The sequence below is a fragment of the Peromyscus maniculatus genome, chromosome 3, assembly GCF_049852395.1.
Source record: "Peromyscus maniculatus bairdii isolate BWxNUB_F1_BW_parent chromosome 3, HU_Pman_BW_mat_3.1, whole genome shotgun sequence".
NCBI lineage: Eukaryota > Metazoa > Chordata > Mammalia > Rodentia > Cricetidae > Peromyscus > Peromyscus maniculatus.
The window spans coordinates 136,492,139-136,507,534 of record NC_134854.1 but is presented as its reverse complement, the minus strand read 5'-3'; the positions used below and the strand labels follow the sequence as shown (position 1 = coordinate 136,507,534).

General features: G+C 52.4%; 1 protein-coding gene across 1 annotated transcript in view; it reads right to left on the bottom strand.

Moving 5' to 3' along the window:
• Nucleotides 1–328: 328 nt before the first annotated feature.
• Slc6a11 (solute carrier family 6 member 11) overlaps nucleotides 329–15,396 on the bottom strand; it is a 113,441-nt gene continuing 98,373 nt past the window's right edge. Inside the window, exons 9-14 of the mRNA XM_006994997.4 lie at nucleotides 15,138–15,250; nucleotides 12,280–12,417; nucleotides 5,694–5,796; nucleotides 4,787–4,887; nucleotides 4,131–4,301; nucleotides 329–2,677 (exon numbers count right to left, since the gene is read on the bottom strand). Of these exons, the coding sequence (XP_006995059.3) occupies nucleotides 2,525–2,677; nucleotides 4,131–4,301; nucleotides 4,787–4,887; nucleotides 5,694–5,796; nucleotides 12,280–12,417; nucleotides 15,138–15,250 (779 nt within the window). The 3' untranslated portion in view covers nucleotides 329–2,524. The remainder of the gene's footprint in view (nucleotides 2,678–4,130; nucleotides 4,302–4,786; nucleotides 4,888–5,693; nucleotides 5,797–12,279; nucleotides 12,418–15,137; nucleotides 15,251–15,396) is intronic.

Below are 15,396 nucleotides of genomic sequence, written 5' to 3'. Positions count from 1 at the left end.
CTTCTCTGTGCTTCGGTTTTCCTTATCTGTAAAATGGACAGGTGGTTGTGTGAATTAAAGAGAGAGATCTGTTGAACATTCAGTTCACAGGAAGCCTCTGTAAAGCAGCCGCCATGCACTGTACATAGTACAGTGACTACAGGACTGGCAAAGGCATCCAAGGAGGCGGGCCCTGAAATACCACCTCTCCCCACATAGTCTGGTCTGTAATGCTGAGCGGAGATGACAGCCTTTAATTACAGAACCAAGATGGTTATGAAGGTGTATCCTGTGGATACCCGAAGACGAGGGGGAACCCAATAAAGACCGCCTGCTGGGAACAGCCACGTGGGAGTCGATCCACATCTTTTAATTTTTTTAAAAGGAGCAGACAGACAATCTTGTGCTCTTTGGGTTGCCAATAAAAAGTTTGTTATGCAAAACCGTCCAACCCTTTTCATTTTTAATAATACTGTAAATATCTCAGAAAGGATATATTGTATCATTTCTAATGAATATCAAAAAAGTTGACACAAAGACATGTCCCCTTGCTCCCTCTTACCCTCCCCTCCTCCCTACAGTTACCCAAATACTAGTATGAAATTACAAAACAAAACAAAACAAGACAAAAAAACAACCCCCAACCACAAGCCTCCCTCTACCCTGCCCCATGAGTAATGTTATGAGTGTCAAGTGTTAAGGGCCACATGTACAACACGTGTGTCTGTGATGACAGACATTAGGGATCTGTCTGTCTGTCCATGAGGGAGTTGGTGGTGAGGAGCAATAGCAGCAATGGGCAGCCTCCCTCCTCAGGGGTGGTGGGGGACAGCAGTTGAGGACCATCTCCACAGCTCATCTCCAGTATGATGTTGGCCTTCCCAGAAGGAATATGTGGCCTGTTTGTGAGCAGCTGGGTCAGGGGCATGCCCTGGACAAGTGTACAACTAGCTGGGGAGTGCTGGGCATTTGGCTCAGCCATCTCAGGCTTTAGGTGGAGGTAGGGGAGGGGGTTGGGGGTGCGGCTGGGCAGAACAGCTCAGAGTCCAGAAGCTTTGGGGAAATAGAGCATTCAGGTCTTTGACAGGACACGGGAGCCTTAGTGTGAAGAAATATCACCTTTCCAACAGATGAATCTAGGCAATTACAGGAAGAGAGAAAGGATGCCCCCCTCCCACCTCCCATCCCCCAATAGCTGGGCAGACAATACAGCTGGAAAAACCAGCAGATGAGGAAGAGAGAGGTCAGTCCAAGAGGTCTGAGCCAGGCGGGAGGGCACAGTGCGAGCCTCCTCCTGGGGACCACGTCCGCTCTCCATTTCCAAGGAAGAGCCTGAGGGATGGATGCCCAGTTCCTCCCTCTGGTAAGTGTGAGTGAAGGCTCCTCACACCTGGGCAGGTGGAATGGCTCCAGAAGATGTCTGCCCACAGGATGTGCGGGAGTGGCCGGAAGGTAGAGAAGAGGGCAGGGGACAAGAGGGAAGGAGGGGTGGTATAAGGAAGGGGCCCTCGGGTGGAATCCAGCCCTGGGCCTCACTAGCTCCCCTGCAGGGATGGCCATAGATCTTGGCCAGGCAGCTGCAAGAAGAGGTGGTTGGTCTCTGTCCATCCCTACCAAGGAAGGAGGGACAGACTGATGGCCAAGAAGGTTGAAGAGATGATGGGACCCCCTGTCACAGGGGCTGGGGATGTGCTGGTCTCCAGGGATCAGGGCTATACTAAAACTCCAGTTGTTAGGGACACACACTTCCCCAATATGATTTGTGACAGGTTTGACTTAAGATAAGGTTGGCTTGGGGGAGGGTCATAGCAAAGAAGGATGGAGAAGAGGCCTGCAAGTCTCTGCAGGTCAAGGTCAAAGCAGCCCTGCCAGGCAGTGAGGCAGGGAATCTTTCCCCACTTCAAGGGGAAGACTCCATTCTATCATAGACTCCATTCTATCCCTCCCTCAATCTGGGAGATGGAGAAACCGAGGCTCAGGGAGGGAAGGAAGTAGCCGCGGTCACTGGATGGGACAGTCATGAACTCCTGATTACTCAGGAGCCCTGTGGATGGTGGGATGTTTTCTTCACTGTCTTGCAACTTTGACATGTGGAAGGTCCTGTCATTGGAAAAGGGGAAGACCCAAAGAAAACAACAAAACAGAACAAACTCTCCCTAGGGTACAGAGGAGGGTGGGCAGAGAAGGTCCGAGGCAAGGTCAGGAACGACTGAAAACCAGAGGCGGATGGGCTCTGCTCCCTCACTCCACTTGCCCACAGCATAAAAGTTGACCGTATAATACAAGGACTCTAGAAAACGTGGGTTGAGCCACCCTAGGCCAGGATCTGCTAGTCACTGTACAGAATTATCTTGGTAAGGTGGATATGCCCATGATCACGGGAGGGAGGCAAGGGTCCAGGGCACACAGTGGCCGGCTGGGAGTTAACTTGTTAATAGTCCTGTGCAGATGAGCAAGCCCCTAACATTAGGTGAAGTACAAGGTTCAGGATTCATTTACAAGCAGGGAAGGAATGGGGGAGAAGGATCCGAGTGGCTGGTGGGACTCAGAAGTGCGTCTCCTTCTCTGTGATGGCAGAGATGGTACCGTCGCCCTTGACCTTGGCCTCACAGTCATTAACGGTCACCGTCCGTGGGCTGGCCCCAAGCTTGCCCCGCATTTTCAGATCAGCGCTGGGGACTGTCAACTTCTGTAATTTCTAGATGGTTGGAGAGGAGAAGGCTGTGTGAGCAACACTGCCGGGGCTCAGGGTCTGTCCACTTCTGCCTCCCCAGCTGTACAGATGTTCCTTGGTGCTATGGAACTGTCAGGCTGAGGACCAGGCCCTGGCTTTGCCTTGCTCCTCACTCCGGGGTGAGGCATTACCTCCTTGAGTTCCCACCACCAGAAATGGGCATGGCTGAGGTCCCCACTCCGGGCAGTAGGTGAGAAATAAGGAGAATGGAGACACTTAGTCCCTGCAGCATGACTGTGGAAGGGGACCAAGACTAGAGAGTCAGATTCGGGGCCTGCCACTCCATCCCTGCCTTGGCAACAGGGGGAGCTGAGCTTTGAAGTGGCCTGATGGTTGTGCCAGCCAGTCTCCTGACCTCTGGCTGCGCCCCTCGATCTGTGGGCCAGGATGGCAGGCGCTAGCTGTCCAGAGGCTCAGAGACGTCCAGGGCCACTGATGTAAATGTTGGTTAATCAGAGCCCTACCCTACCCCTGGGCTTCTCACCATGCCACTGCAGTGCAGGGGGAGCTCCATGTACTGAGCTCCTCAAGCTATGCCTAGAGGCTGGTGCCATCCCCAAGTCAGCCTCCACTCACAGCCTCAACCTCTCAGGATGCATCTCACGCATGGGCCCCACCTCAGCACCATTTGCATGCCCTTGGACCAGGACTCAGGAAGCCCTCCTGAGCACGGGCCCTTACCTGAAAAAAAGCTGCAAGGACTTTGGAGTGGCTTAGTACTCAGGGACAAGGTTGGGCCTCCTCTTTTAGGTAAAAGCCACGCCGCCTAGGTAGGATTAACACTCAGACTCATGGGAGCTGATTAACTGTGCCTCCTGTGTGCCAGGCTCAGGATGTGAATGGACAGGTCTCAAGGCCCGAAGCTGGGCTAGATCAGAGGCTCACTCTGTAACAAGCCCTGCTGTCTGGGTGGGCAGGGTATGAGCTAGGGTGACAGGAAGAAGCCAGGAAAGGGCTCGTAACTACCAGGAGGCTGCTGGGGGGCTGAGCCAGGGGTCCCAGGTCAGTTCCCTCTGGACGGTTTGGTCTCGATATCAATTAACCAACTGCCTTTGACCAATACCTCCTGTAAGCAACAAAAGGGACCTTCTCCATCCATCTGCCTCTGCTGGAGCCCAGGAGGAAGCATTTTAGGTGGCACTTGTGACTCCCTATGGCCTCTCAGAGCTGACATTTGGCCAAACCTCAGTTCAGATCCTGATTCAAATGCTTTCCCTGTAGGAATCCCCAGACCTCGTATACCCTCTATCAATTAAGGGGTGCTATCTGCCTGTTTGGCAGGTGGGGAGGCGTTAACCCAGAAGTCTCACAGAGATGCTGCTGGTACATTTTAAGGAGGAACACCTGCCAAAGAGGAACCTGCCACAATCCCCCTTCCATCCAGCCCAGCCCCCTGCTTCCTCCACCAACTGCTCACCTCGGGCAGGGTGCCCTCTGTCTTCCACACCTTGATGAAGATCCAGAGCGGGATACATAGCATGGAGGACAGAGCCATGAGCCAGCCAATGCCATAGCCCCAAGCTGGGTATGTGTACACGTTGTTATACTTGAGGGGCTTGTACTTGACCAGAAAGAAGATGAAGATGCCCTGTGGGGAGGCAGACAGAGGTTCTTGGTGGTGTCCCCGAGCCCTGACCTACTCCAAAGGTCCAGGTATCTCAACTGTCCACAGTGAGCCTGAGGTAGAACTACGGAGGGAAGCTGGCCCGATGGTCAGAACACATGGGGCTTGGGACCTCTCCAGGGCTGTGATGTGTGTCCCCTCTCCCAGGATCCTCTTTCTCAGCTTCTTCCCACTCAGAGTTTATCTTAGGACCCTCTTGAATCTGTTATTCTGATCCCTTCAATTGGGAAGATCAGCTCTGATGCCCCCAGAGCCAGAGAGAGGACAAAGAATAATGAGACCATTTTTCTGTGAAGCCTCCTCTCACCAGCGTTGGCCTGGGGCCTGGTTCCAGGGATGGAGCCTAAACCTTGACCCTCCTCAGGGCCAGCCTCAGCTGAGCTGGCTGGAGCTGAAGAGTGGCTAGCGAGCAAGCGAAGGGGCCAGACATGGCTTTCTGCATGCCTTACCGCACAGATCCCAGGGGTCACAACTTTCCAGCACCACTTGATGAGTGACAGTGGCCGGTAGCCAATCATGTCCTCGATGTTGTCATAGAACCGGTTGCTTCCTATCCGGAGGAAAGCAGACAGGCACAGGTGTCTCAGAGCAGAGGTAAGGGTGGGGGTAGGGGGTGGGGAGGGGGGTGCCACTACCTTCCCCAGCATGGGGCCTGGAGTGCTTGGGCTTTGAGTGTTGAGTGCAGAAGTGCGAAGTCCTGCTGTGCTCTGGGAAGGAGGGCCCTACAGAGGGCCTTAGGTCAATGGTGGAGGTGCGGCTCCTTGTTCCCTGCTAGAGATGTGATGGTTTTCTCCAATACATACTCCCACCATGAGAGGCCTCCACCAGGACCAGAAGCAATGAAACCACTCAGTCTTAGACTTGAACTCGAGAACCATGAGTCCCGCTAACCCTCTACTTCTTAAGTAGCCCACGTTGGGAATTTCTTTGCGGTGGTGCAAAGCCAATAAACACGATGGGCAAGGTGAGGTGGACACATGGGCGATTCACAGGGGTTTGGGCGCTGGAGGCGAGGGCCTTCTGGGCTGCCTGTATGACTAGTGGTTATTGCTCCCAAGCTACATTCTGTTTCTCCTTGGGACAGCAGATCTCATTCTGATTTGTGTGAGGACCAGAAGGTAAAATGAAGGAGGACGTGGCTCATGCTAGTGCCTCTGCCTCAAATCTCCCTCTGGAACACAAATGGGGAAACTGAGTCTCAGAGTGGGACTGGCCAGAGATCAGGGTGTCTGGGTCCTGAACAGCCTAGGCCAGCGTAAAAACAGGAACGTGACAGTAGGGAGGAACCTGAGTCCCCAGGGGAAGTGCCCAGATAGATACAGCTTGCCAGGTCCCAGGAGCCCAGCCTCCACTTACCATACACCCAGCCGATGCAGACACACTCAAAGATGGCCACAAAGAGCAGGCACATGCCACTGGCGGCGTATGAGTCAAAAAGCTGGAAGATGTACATGCCTCCCTGCAGGTAAGAGGACAGACACACAGACAGACACGTGGGGAAACAGGGTCAGTAGGCAGCCTCCATGGCATCCTCTCTCTGCTTTGGCAGCTGCCAGCCAGTGATTTGCTCATCTCTGGTCTGAGTGCTGCACTCTCTGCCGCTGGGTGTCGCCAGGCCCGGGTCTGTAGAGATGTCGGGGTTGTAGGTGGTCCGTGGCATCAGAGGCGCCACTGAAACCAGAGTGGAGGGGGCAGAGGGCTTCAACATATTCTCCCCAGAGGGTCAGCTCCAGCAGCCTCCAGGCAGGCCTTACTGCTGTTACCTTGCCCTCTCCCATCTTTTCATAGGCTTAAAATTACCCTTGGCTCCCACCACCCATGCTCAGCCAAGTGGCCTCACTTTGCATTTGGTTAAGGTCTTTCAAAGCTCAGCCAAAACGTCACTTCCTCTGAGAAGTCCTCCCTCCTCAGCCTCACTCTTTCTTCAGGTTTCTAAACTTCATTGTCCGAACTCACAATTTAACCCTGAAAGTACCCTGTCAGCAGCTGCGAGCTCTGAGCTCTGCCCGGGAAGCCCCCGCACCTTGGTCCTTACTGTCCCTCCAGCCCACAGTAGGTCCCCTGAAAGATGTAAGTAGAATCACCTAGAGCATGGGCTCTGTGGCCTGCTACTGTCTGGCTTGCCCAGAGCTCAGAAATGGACACATAGTAAGTGCACAGCTCATCCCTGGGATGAATTACCGATGAAGGGTTGCCTGTGGGCGTACTCTGTAACACATGGTCGGCCCCTTGATGGCTGGCCTTCATCGGCCAAAGTGAAGAAATCTGGCCTCAGAGTGGGCAGCGTTTTCCAACAGAGGGCCCAGATAGAAAGAGATGTGAGGAAAAAACATGTTTTTACCTAGTGCTTCTACTGTGGCCTCCACCACCATGGACCCCGGCTTCTCCATCCTTCCAACACAGACACAATGCTAATAACTTCCAAGTGATCTTCCTGGGCCCCCAGGCCCAGTTTACAACCACTGGGGTATCCAGCTTCATGGGCTGAGTAGCTACCAGGTTCTCCTCTCTACGGAGCAGCCGCAACCATGTACGCCATCCTAAACCCCTGTTTATACTCTGGTCCCTTAGAGAGCCCTAACAGACCTCTTGCCACCCCCCCACCCCGCCCCAAACAGTACAATGTAGCTCTTCACGTACTGTTTATATGATGTTAGGCATTGTGAATAAACCAGAGAGATGGCTGGTCCTAGGAAAATAGGAGGGACCCAGGAATCTGCAGATGTGTTGTTCAAGGGGCTTTTGGTGTGACGGGATAACCGTCTGAGCAAGTCTGAAGATGAAGTGCAGTGAAGCCCTGCCCCTCGAAGTCTCCTTCATGAGGATTTGGGGGTGGTGAGAGCATGGGAGGGGGAGGGAGGGGGAGGGGAGGCCAGGTCTGGATTTGGGCAGAAATAACATCTGTAAGGAAAACCTTCCTGGTACATGAAGAACACAGATGCAGGGAAATCAACATGAAAGAGCTTGGAAGGGTCAGGTTGGGGAAGTCGGGGAAGTTGAGGCAGTGGGCTAGAAAGCCAGAGTGTGGTTTCAGGGCCTCTTGTGTCTGCCCAGGGTCTCACTTGGAACACGAGTCCCCAGTCACATCCCTTGGGCTGTCTTCTACCATGCGCGTTCCATAGCTCGAGACCACATGTTCCCTCATTTGTCTCCTCCGAAGACTGAGGTAACATCGTAAGGAAGACAGGCCCACACACAGCACCAATGTGAAGAGAGGGTTGAGTGTGTGGGGCGTGTGGAGACTGTGGCTAACTGCAAGGCCCATGAACCCTCTGGACACACGGGTCTGGCCGATAGTTGTCAAGGGGCATGGGTGTGAGGCCTGATGTGCAGATTTTCTGGAATGTACCAGAAGTCAAAATTTTTACATGAAAAAAATCTCTTTTTAACATTATTGGTGATATCTTCATGTTTTGGAAAACATAGGGAGGGTGGGGCTAAATAATCCCCAGGCCCTGTCTGATGTGAGGCTGCCTGTGATGTCAACAGTGGACATTAGGAGTCTGTCAGCTCCCGGCATGGGTCTGAGGCATCTGACTAGCAATGAGTTTGGCTTTCTGAGTTCAAACTCAAGATGCCCCTCCTAACTGCCACAGATATCATTAAAAAAGAACTAAGTAGCTTTCCATGAACTTCCCAGGAATGCTTTAGGTCACACATTGATTTTTTTTTTTGTTTTGTTTTTTTGGTTTTTTGGTTTTTCGAGACAGCATCTTTCCTGGAGCTCACTTGGTAGCCCAGGCTGGCCTCGAACTCACAGAGATCTGCCTGGCTCTGCCTCCCGAGTGCTGGGATTAAAGGTGTGCGCCACCACCGCCCAGCTACACATTGATTTCTGCTCAGCCACAGGTTGCATGTACCAAAGACAACTTCTGAGTCTCGCCAAGCCCAACATTACAGACACTCAGGAGGCTTAGGTGGGAGAATCACAAGTTCAAGGCTCACCTCCACCACAAGGCTAGTTCACATCTAGCCTACTCAATTTAGTGAGACCATCCAAATAAAAGGGAGAAAAAGGGATAGGGGTGTAGCTCAGGGGTGGAGCTCTTGCCTAGCATGAGTGAGGTAAGTTCAGTCCAGCATCAGCACTGAAAAGGACACAAAGCGAGACATTTGCTGAGTCTAGGTCCCCTAGTGACCTGGGGTCTGGCGCAGTTTGTGCAAGGGTGCTCTATGGTCTATGGCCCATTTTCTTTCTTTTTCTTTTCTTTCTTTTTTCTTTAAGACAGAGGGTTTCCCCATGTAGCCCTGGCTGTCGGGACTCCTCTATAGACCAGGCTGGCCTCAAACTCAGAGACCTACCTTCCTCTGCCTCCCAAGTGCTGGAATTAAAGGCACACACCACCGTGCCTGGCTATGGCCCAGCTTCTTAAGCTGTGCAGGTCACATCCATGAATGTGGAGGGTGTAAAAAACTTGGCAAAGGCCAAAGGATTCTGACTGTACCACAACTGAAAATTAATTCAAAATCAAATCTGTAAGAAGTCAGAGGTGTTTTCTGGCAGTGCTCCCTGGTGCTGCACCACGTGGCCTCACCAGAGCCACGGTTCTGAGTACATGACACTCCGCACCAACGCATACTGCCTGAAACATTTCAGATTCGAGACTGCATGTTATGAACTGCAGTGTTTTTACTGTACATGTAAAGGCATCTGTTCTTCCAGAAATATAATGGTTAAATTACGGAAAACAAAGACTTTTTGCATTTTCTCAGTCATTCCTCAGTGTGTATCAAGTTAGGATATCTTTGCATTAAATTATTAGAATGTTTGATATGTCCTTTTATACTTAATAAAATGTGTGTGAGTGTGTGTGTGTGTGTGTGCATATATATGCATATAAACTGTGCTTTGGCTCATGTGTGCAAGCCAGAGTACAACTTGTGGGAGGAGTCAGTTCTCTCCTACCATGTGGGTTCTGGACCAAGCTCAGGTTGGCCACCTTGGTGGCATCTTTACTCACTGAGCCATCTTGCCAGCCTCAGAGTGTTTGGTCTTAAAAACTGCTGTTTAAGTTGCATAAAAGATCATTCAATAAATTTGTCTTGGAATTAGGACAGAATTACAATTTCTAAAAGTACCCTGAACATGCTTCTAAAATTATGAACTATATATTTATGCAACCAGGGTTCTCAGCATTGATGATCATAAAATCAAAATATTGATCAACTCTGAAAACTATTAAAGACATTCCACATTCTGTAATATCAAATATTCAGCCAAGATTTGATTCTTTATGTAAGTACATCTACCTCATTAGTACACAATTTTGCCTTTGCTTTAATAAATGATAAAATTATATGTACACCAAAGAATTGTTTTCAAAGAAATTTCTTTATAATCTATTATCAGCAAATGTTTGGTTTGTATACTTATTTATTATTATTTTTATGTATATGAGTATTTTTGCCTGTATGTCTATCTGTGCACCACATGTGTGAAATACCTGTGGAGGCCAGAAGCTGGCATTGGATCACATGCGACTGAAGCTACAGATGGCTGTGTGCTGCCACATGGGTCCCGAGAATCAAACCCAGGTCCTCTGCAAGAGCAGCCAGTGCTCTTACCCACTGGGCCATCTCCCCAGACCCTGTATATCGGTTTTATATACCTATATTTCCAGGGCCACCTACAAATTCCTTGGGTGAAAGGGGGCTGTGTGTAGCGACACTTAAGAATTCCTGCTCTGATGTCCATATGCCATTGCTAGGTGACGTAGTCCTCAGAACACGGCTCCGTTAAAGGATCGATGGCTAGACTGGATGTAACTTTTCCACGTCTCAATGTATGTATTGTTTCTCCCCTCCTTCAACAATTTGATGACAGGCATGGCTGTGTCCCTACAGGGAAACTGAGGCACCAAGAGGCAAGGCCACTTGCAGCAGGATGTCACAGCTGAGTGAAGGGACTGAGAAACGAGCGGCAAGGCCCACAGTCTTAGCCACTAGTCACACTGCTGTGGTAGAAGATAAGAAGCAAGTAACCTGGAATTTCCTTAGAGCCAAGCTTTAACCAAGTGTAAACGAGAGAGAGGCCCTGGCAGGCAATTACCATGGCGACTGAGGCTGGCATGGCTCACTGGGCCCACGGTGGACTTCTTCAGCACAATGGCTTGAAGATAACCCTCTGTGGGGGTGGAGGGCTGACATGTGAGGCCGCCCAAATTCCTGCTGATTAATAGTCTCGGTTGGCTGGAGCGCTGGCTCCCTGATGGCCCCCAAGGAGTCACCATGCACCCTAGAAGAGAGCTCTGTGCACTTGGTGCAACCCAGGGCAGGCTGTGGTGGGAGTCAGCGATACCCACAGCAACACCTTCCCATTAGCTTTTTCAAGGCATCAGGTTAACCTCCTCCCCAATTTGTATGTGACAAATGACTGCATTCTGTGTAATTAACCAGTGCTTAATGAGGCCCTGCTTGCTGTAGCCTGGCCTCCCTACATGGGGAAACACAAGACAGAACCACTGCAGGGAGAGCAGGGACTGGACCCTCCCCCACTCATTTGCTCAAACAGTGACTGCCACTCTCATTAATGTGACAGTGAGTAAGGACAGCAATCACTCAGTCACTCACACCGAACACAAGACCTGAGCTGCCTCCAGGGCCCTCTGGCTGAACAGGGTAGGTTCCTGTTCTCCTGGACCTTTGGGCCTGAGGGACGACAGGACAGGTGACAGGCTGATCAGGGATCTTTACAACAGCCAGAGGGCCAGGGACAGGTGACAGGCTGATCAGGGATCTTTACAACAGCCAGAGGGCCAGGGCCAGGTGAAAGGCTGATCAGGGATCTTTACAACAGCCAGAGGGCCAGGGCCAGGTGAAAGGCTGATCAGGGATCTTTACAACAGCCAGAGGGACAGGGACAGGTGACAGGCTGATCAGGGATCTTTACAACAGCCAGAGGGCCAGGGCCAGGTGACAGGCTGATCAGGGATCTTTACCACAGCCAGAGGGCCAGGGCCAGGTGAAAGGCTGATCAGGGATCTTTACCACAGCCAGAGGGCCAGGGCCAGGTGAAAGGCTGATCAGGGATCTTTACAACAGCCAGAGGGACAGGGCCAGGTGACAGGCTGATCAGGGATCTTTACAACAGCCAGAGGGCCAGGCGTGAGCTGGGAACACAGTGGCCCAGGTAGGGGGAGATGACAGGAAGCCTGATGGGACAGGAACTTCTCTGAGACTGGGGCCTGGGAGGGAGATGAGGAAGAGGCCTCTGGAGATGGCTGGCCCCTGTTTCACCCCATCTGCCTGATGGATTCCAGTTCCCCACTTCTTCTCCCCATTTCTCACACAAACCTCCGTGTCTCTCAGCAACGGATCTCCCCATCCGCCTCTCCCTGCATTCATTATCTTTGTGCATTATGGGGAGAAAGACACCTAATCTCACCTTCCAAAGATACCTGTCACAGGACAGGGACAGAATGGCTGTGGGGTGGAGAGAGCACATGGTTTAGAAGACCTCCTCAACTCGGGGTCAGGGAGAAGCCCACCTCACCTGCAGGGACAGGAAGAAGGAGGAACACACGGGAGGCTGAGGCTGGAACACATAGCAAATGCCACCCCAGGTGCCTATTCCGAGAGAAGTTCCAGAAAAGCCACTGTTGAACTTGAAGCCATCAGGACAAGGAGCTAGTTCTGGGCCCGAGAGCTGACATTGTTCTCTTCACTGGAGGGTCACCTAGTCAAGGGATGACTAGGGAATCACTGTCTGGCCTGACAAGTCCCCACGTGAGTTGTCCAGTCTAGCAACAGCCACCTTTAGCGCCGACATGGTGGGGGAGGGGCGGGGGGGCGACACCTTGTACTCAGAGCTCACTGAGTCTGTGTCCACTCTCACAGTATCCCCAAAGGTAAAGCAGGTACCCCCGAAGCACTAGTAGCAGAGAAGGCTCTGGATCTGCCCACAGCAGATGGAGTGTGATGGAGCACTTGTAACATCACTTACCTCGGTCAACATCACCAGGCCTAGAAAATAGGAGATGATGGACAGGGCCAGGATGAGCAGTTCTCGCCTGTAGCCCCGCCGGAAGACCTTGGGGTACATGTCTACCACGGCAGTCACAAGGCTCTCCACACACACGAACTAGAGGGAGAGACACAGGAGTAAGTAAATCCCAGGAAAAGGCCAGTCTTGGTACCCGAGGTCCATGTCCCAGGGGCTTCCTCCTCACTGGCCTGCCTTCCATCTTCATCTTCACACTCCATCCCACAGTCATGAAAGCAAGCCCAGCACCAACTAGCTCCAGTATACCCATTGAATGGACCCGGAAAAAGATGCTGGGAGAAGGGAAGCTACTGCCCAGGGTCGCTCGGCACTCCTGCCGTCCAGACTGTGATGGCTCCTCCTCCCTCGCCGATGCCACTTCTTGTTCTGGGGTTTGCGGGTTACAGCAGACCCAGCCTTGGCCGTGGAGGCAAGGCAAAGAGTCTCAGAACTGAACTGGGAGTTTGGTAATCTGCTGGCAGCAGGCTCAGCCATTGTCTTTGACTTCTAGGACCGTGGCCGTCCCCTGCCCTATGACAGGTGGAAAGCCACACCCAGCTCTGTCTCCCCCCCCCCCCCCCCCCCCCGTGTTTGGTGGCAGAGCCCAGCTGTGAACCACCTGCTTCTGAGCTGGTCTCCCACCTTTGTGCTGCAATGGAGTATGAACTTGCTAGTCACCGTGTTGGGAGACTCTGCACCCCTAATCGTCTGATTCACATCTATCTTCCCAGACAAGCTGTTTGCATTATACAACAAGAGTTGTAACCCAGAGAGGGGTAGTGACGCTCTCAAAGTCACACAGCTGGGTGCTGTTCAGAACTGATGCTCAACTCTGGTCCTCGGCACTGCCTCCATAACATGGGCTGGTACTGGCACCCTTTCCCCGGGGCCTTGTGGGAGGGAGATGGGACTCAAAGAGGGCTGCTTACCCAGGAAGCTAATGGGGTATGGGGTGTGGACATGTACAGGTAAGAGGCAAGCAGTCCGGGTATCTGGCCCAGCAAGTCACTCAGCAGCTCTCAGCCATGACTTCTACTTTCAAACCCAGACAACGAACAGGGGTCCTCGTTCATGTGACTATCAGAGGGTGGGCTGCATGGGGCCCAGGAACATGGCAGAAGAGCCAGTGAGCCCCGCTCAAGTGGGGCACGAGCAGAGTCCATGCCTCAGTCCCCCCTCCCCTGTCAGGCAGGCAGGAGCCTCTGCCTGTCACGCACCAGCTGCAGAGCCCTGATTTCCGAAAGGCTTTGCCGCCAACAATGGAAGGGAAAGTTATCAGCAGAAACAGCCGGCGTGTCTGCAGCACAGCTTAGTGGTTTCTGGGGAAGGATTCTGGCTCCGGAGAGAAATTGAATGTGTCTGGATTGACAGACACCCCGGCCAGGGCTGGTGGGTGCAGTGACTCTTGCAAGGTCGTGAGTGGGAACAGCGTTCACCGGGCTAACTTGGGCACTATCCTTCCCCCTAAAGCCGGAGGATCCGGACTGCTTCTCTGGTCAAGCAGCAGTTCTCTTCTGCATAGGCCTCCAGCATAGACTAGTCAGGACACCTAGCTGACAGCCACCATCATGGCTGGGTGCAGCTCTCTGGGCTCTACACAGCCAGCTGTGCTTGGCAGCAGGCAGGGGCTGTATTCCAGGCCTGTGGGGCAGAGAGAGGCCATAGGCTTCAAGCTAGGAGGCCATGGGGAGGATGAGAGTGGGCATGGGAAGCAGAGAGGGAGTGCAAGCTGGTGTCGAGGGACGAGGGAACGGGCCATGCAGTTCACTCCTAGAGCAAGTGTACCTGCTCCAAGGACAACAGTTGCAGAGGGAGGGAGGGAAGGAGGGAGGGACGGACAGACGGACGGACGGATGGACCGAGGTCCACAGGGACTAGTAGGCATACAGCTGTTGGATGAAGGTGCTAAGGCACCAAGAGGATGCCAAGAACATGTCATGGAGTCCTCATCACAGGCCCAAAGGAAGGAAACTGCCTCTCCCGTGTCCCAAGTGTTCCATGGCTTGGTAGGCATTGGGACATGGGGACCCTTGGTTACTATTAGCCACAGCCCACCCTCTTTAGGACTTGTTTCTGCTTTTCCAGGAACCTCTGGCTGGGAGTCATTTATCAGAATGGAAGGACTTAGGATACCATTTCAAAATTTTAATTGGGGGCCACAAGTGGTGGTGCACGCCTTTAGTTCCAGCACTCTGGAGGCAGAGACAGGCAGATCTACATGAGTTTGAGGCCAGCCTGGTCTACATAGCGAGTTCCAGAAAAGCCAGAGCTACACAGAGAAACCCTGTCTTGAAAAAAAAAAAAATTGAATTGGGATCTGGGGACTTAAGTTCCATCCCCACATGGTTGATGGAGAGAACTGATCTCTGCAAGTTGTCCTCTGAACTCCGTATGTATACTATAGCAGGTGTATACACACACACACACACACACACACACACACACACACACACAAACACATGCAGACACACATAAATAAATAAATAAATAAATGCAATAAATTAAAATAAAACAAAGCTAAAAACAAAACAAAACCCAAAACACTTAAATTGGGAATTTGCGGTGAAGTAAACAAGAGGGTCTGGAGGGACACCAAATAGATATGTCTGTGACTGGCGGCTACCAAGAAGGCAGGGCTGCTTGGTGGTCTGATGACTAGGAGAGGGTTCTGGGGCCTAGAAGCTGTGGTACCTGGCCTGTCTAGTCCCTGTTCTTCCCTTCCCCATCACCTGACCTGCCTCTCCCCTCCCCTCCCCTCCCCCACCCATTGCCTAGATGTCCCCTCCCCCGCCATCCCTTTCCCTCTTCCTGCCCCTCACCTGGCTGTCCAGACCCAGGAAGATGAGCATCATGAAGAACAAGGTGGCCCACAATGGGGAGAGGGGCATCATAGTGACAGCCTTGGGGTAGGCGATGAAAGCCAGTCCAGGGCCTGGAGGGGAGGGAGAGAGGTCACTCTCAGTGTTTCCATCTGCAGGGATGTAGTGGTGCAGCCCACTGGACCCAGGTCCCACTCAGATCTCCTGTCCCTACCCTGCCGACAGTGCTGTGTTAAACATGGACCTACAGAAAAGTATG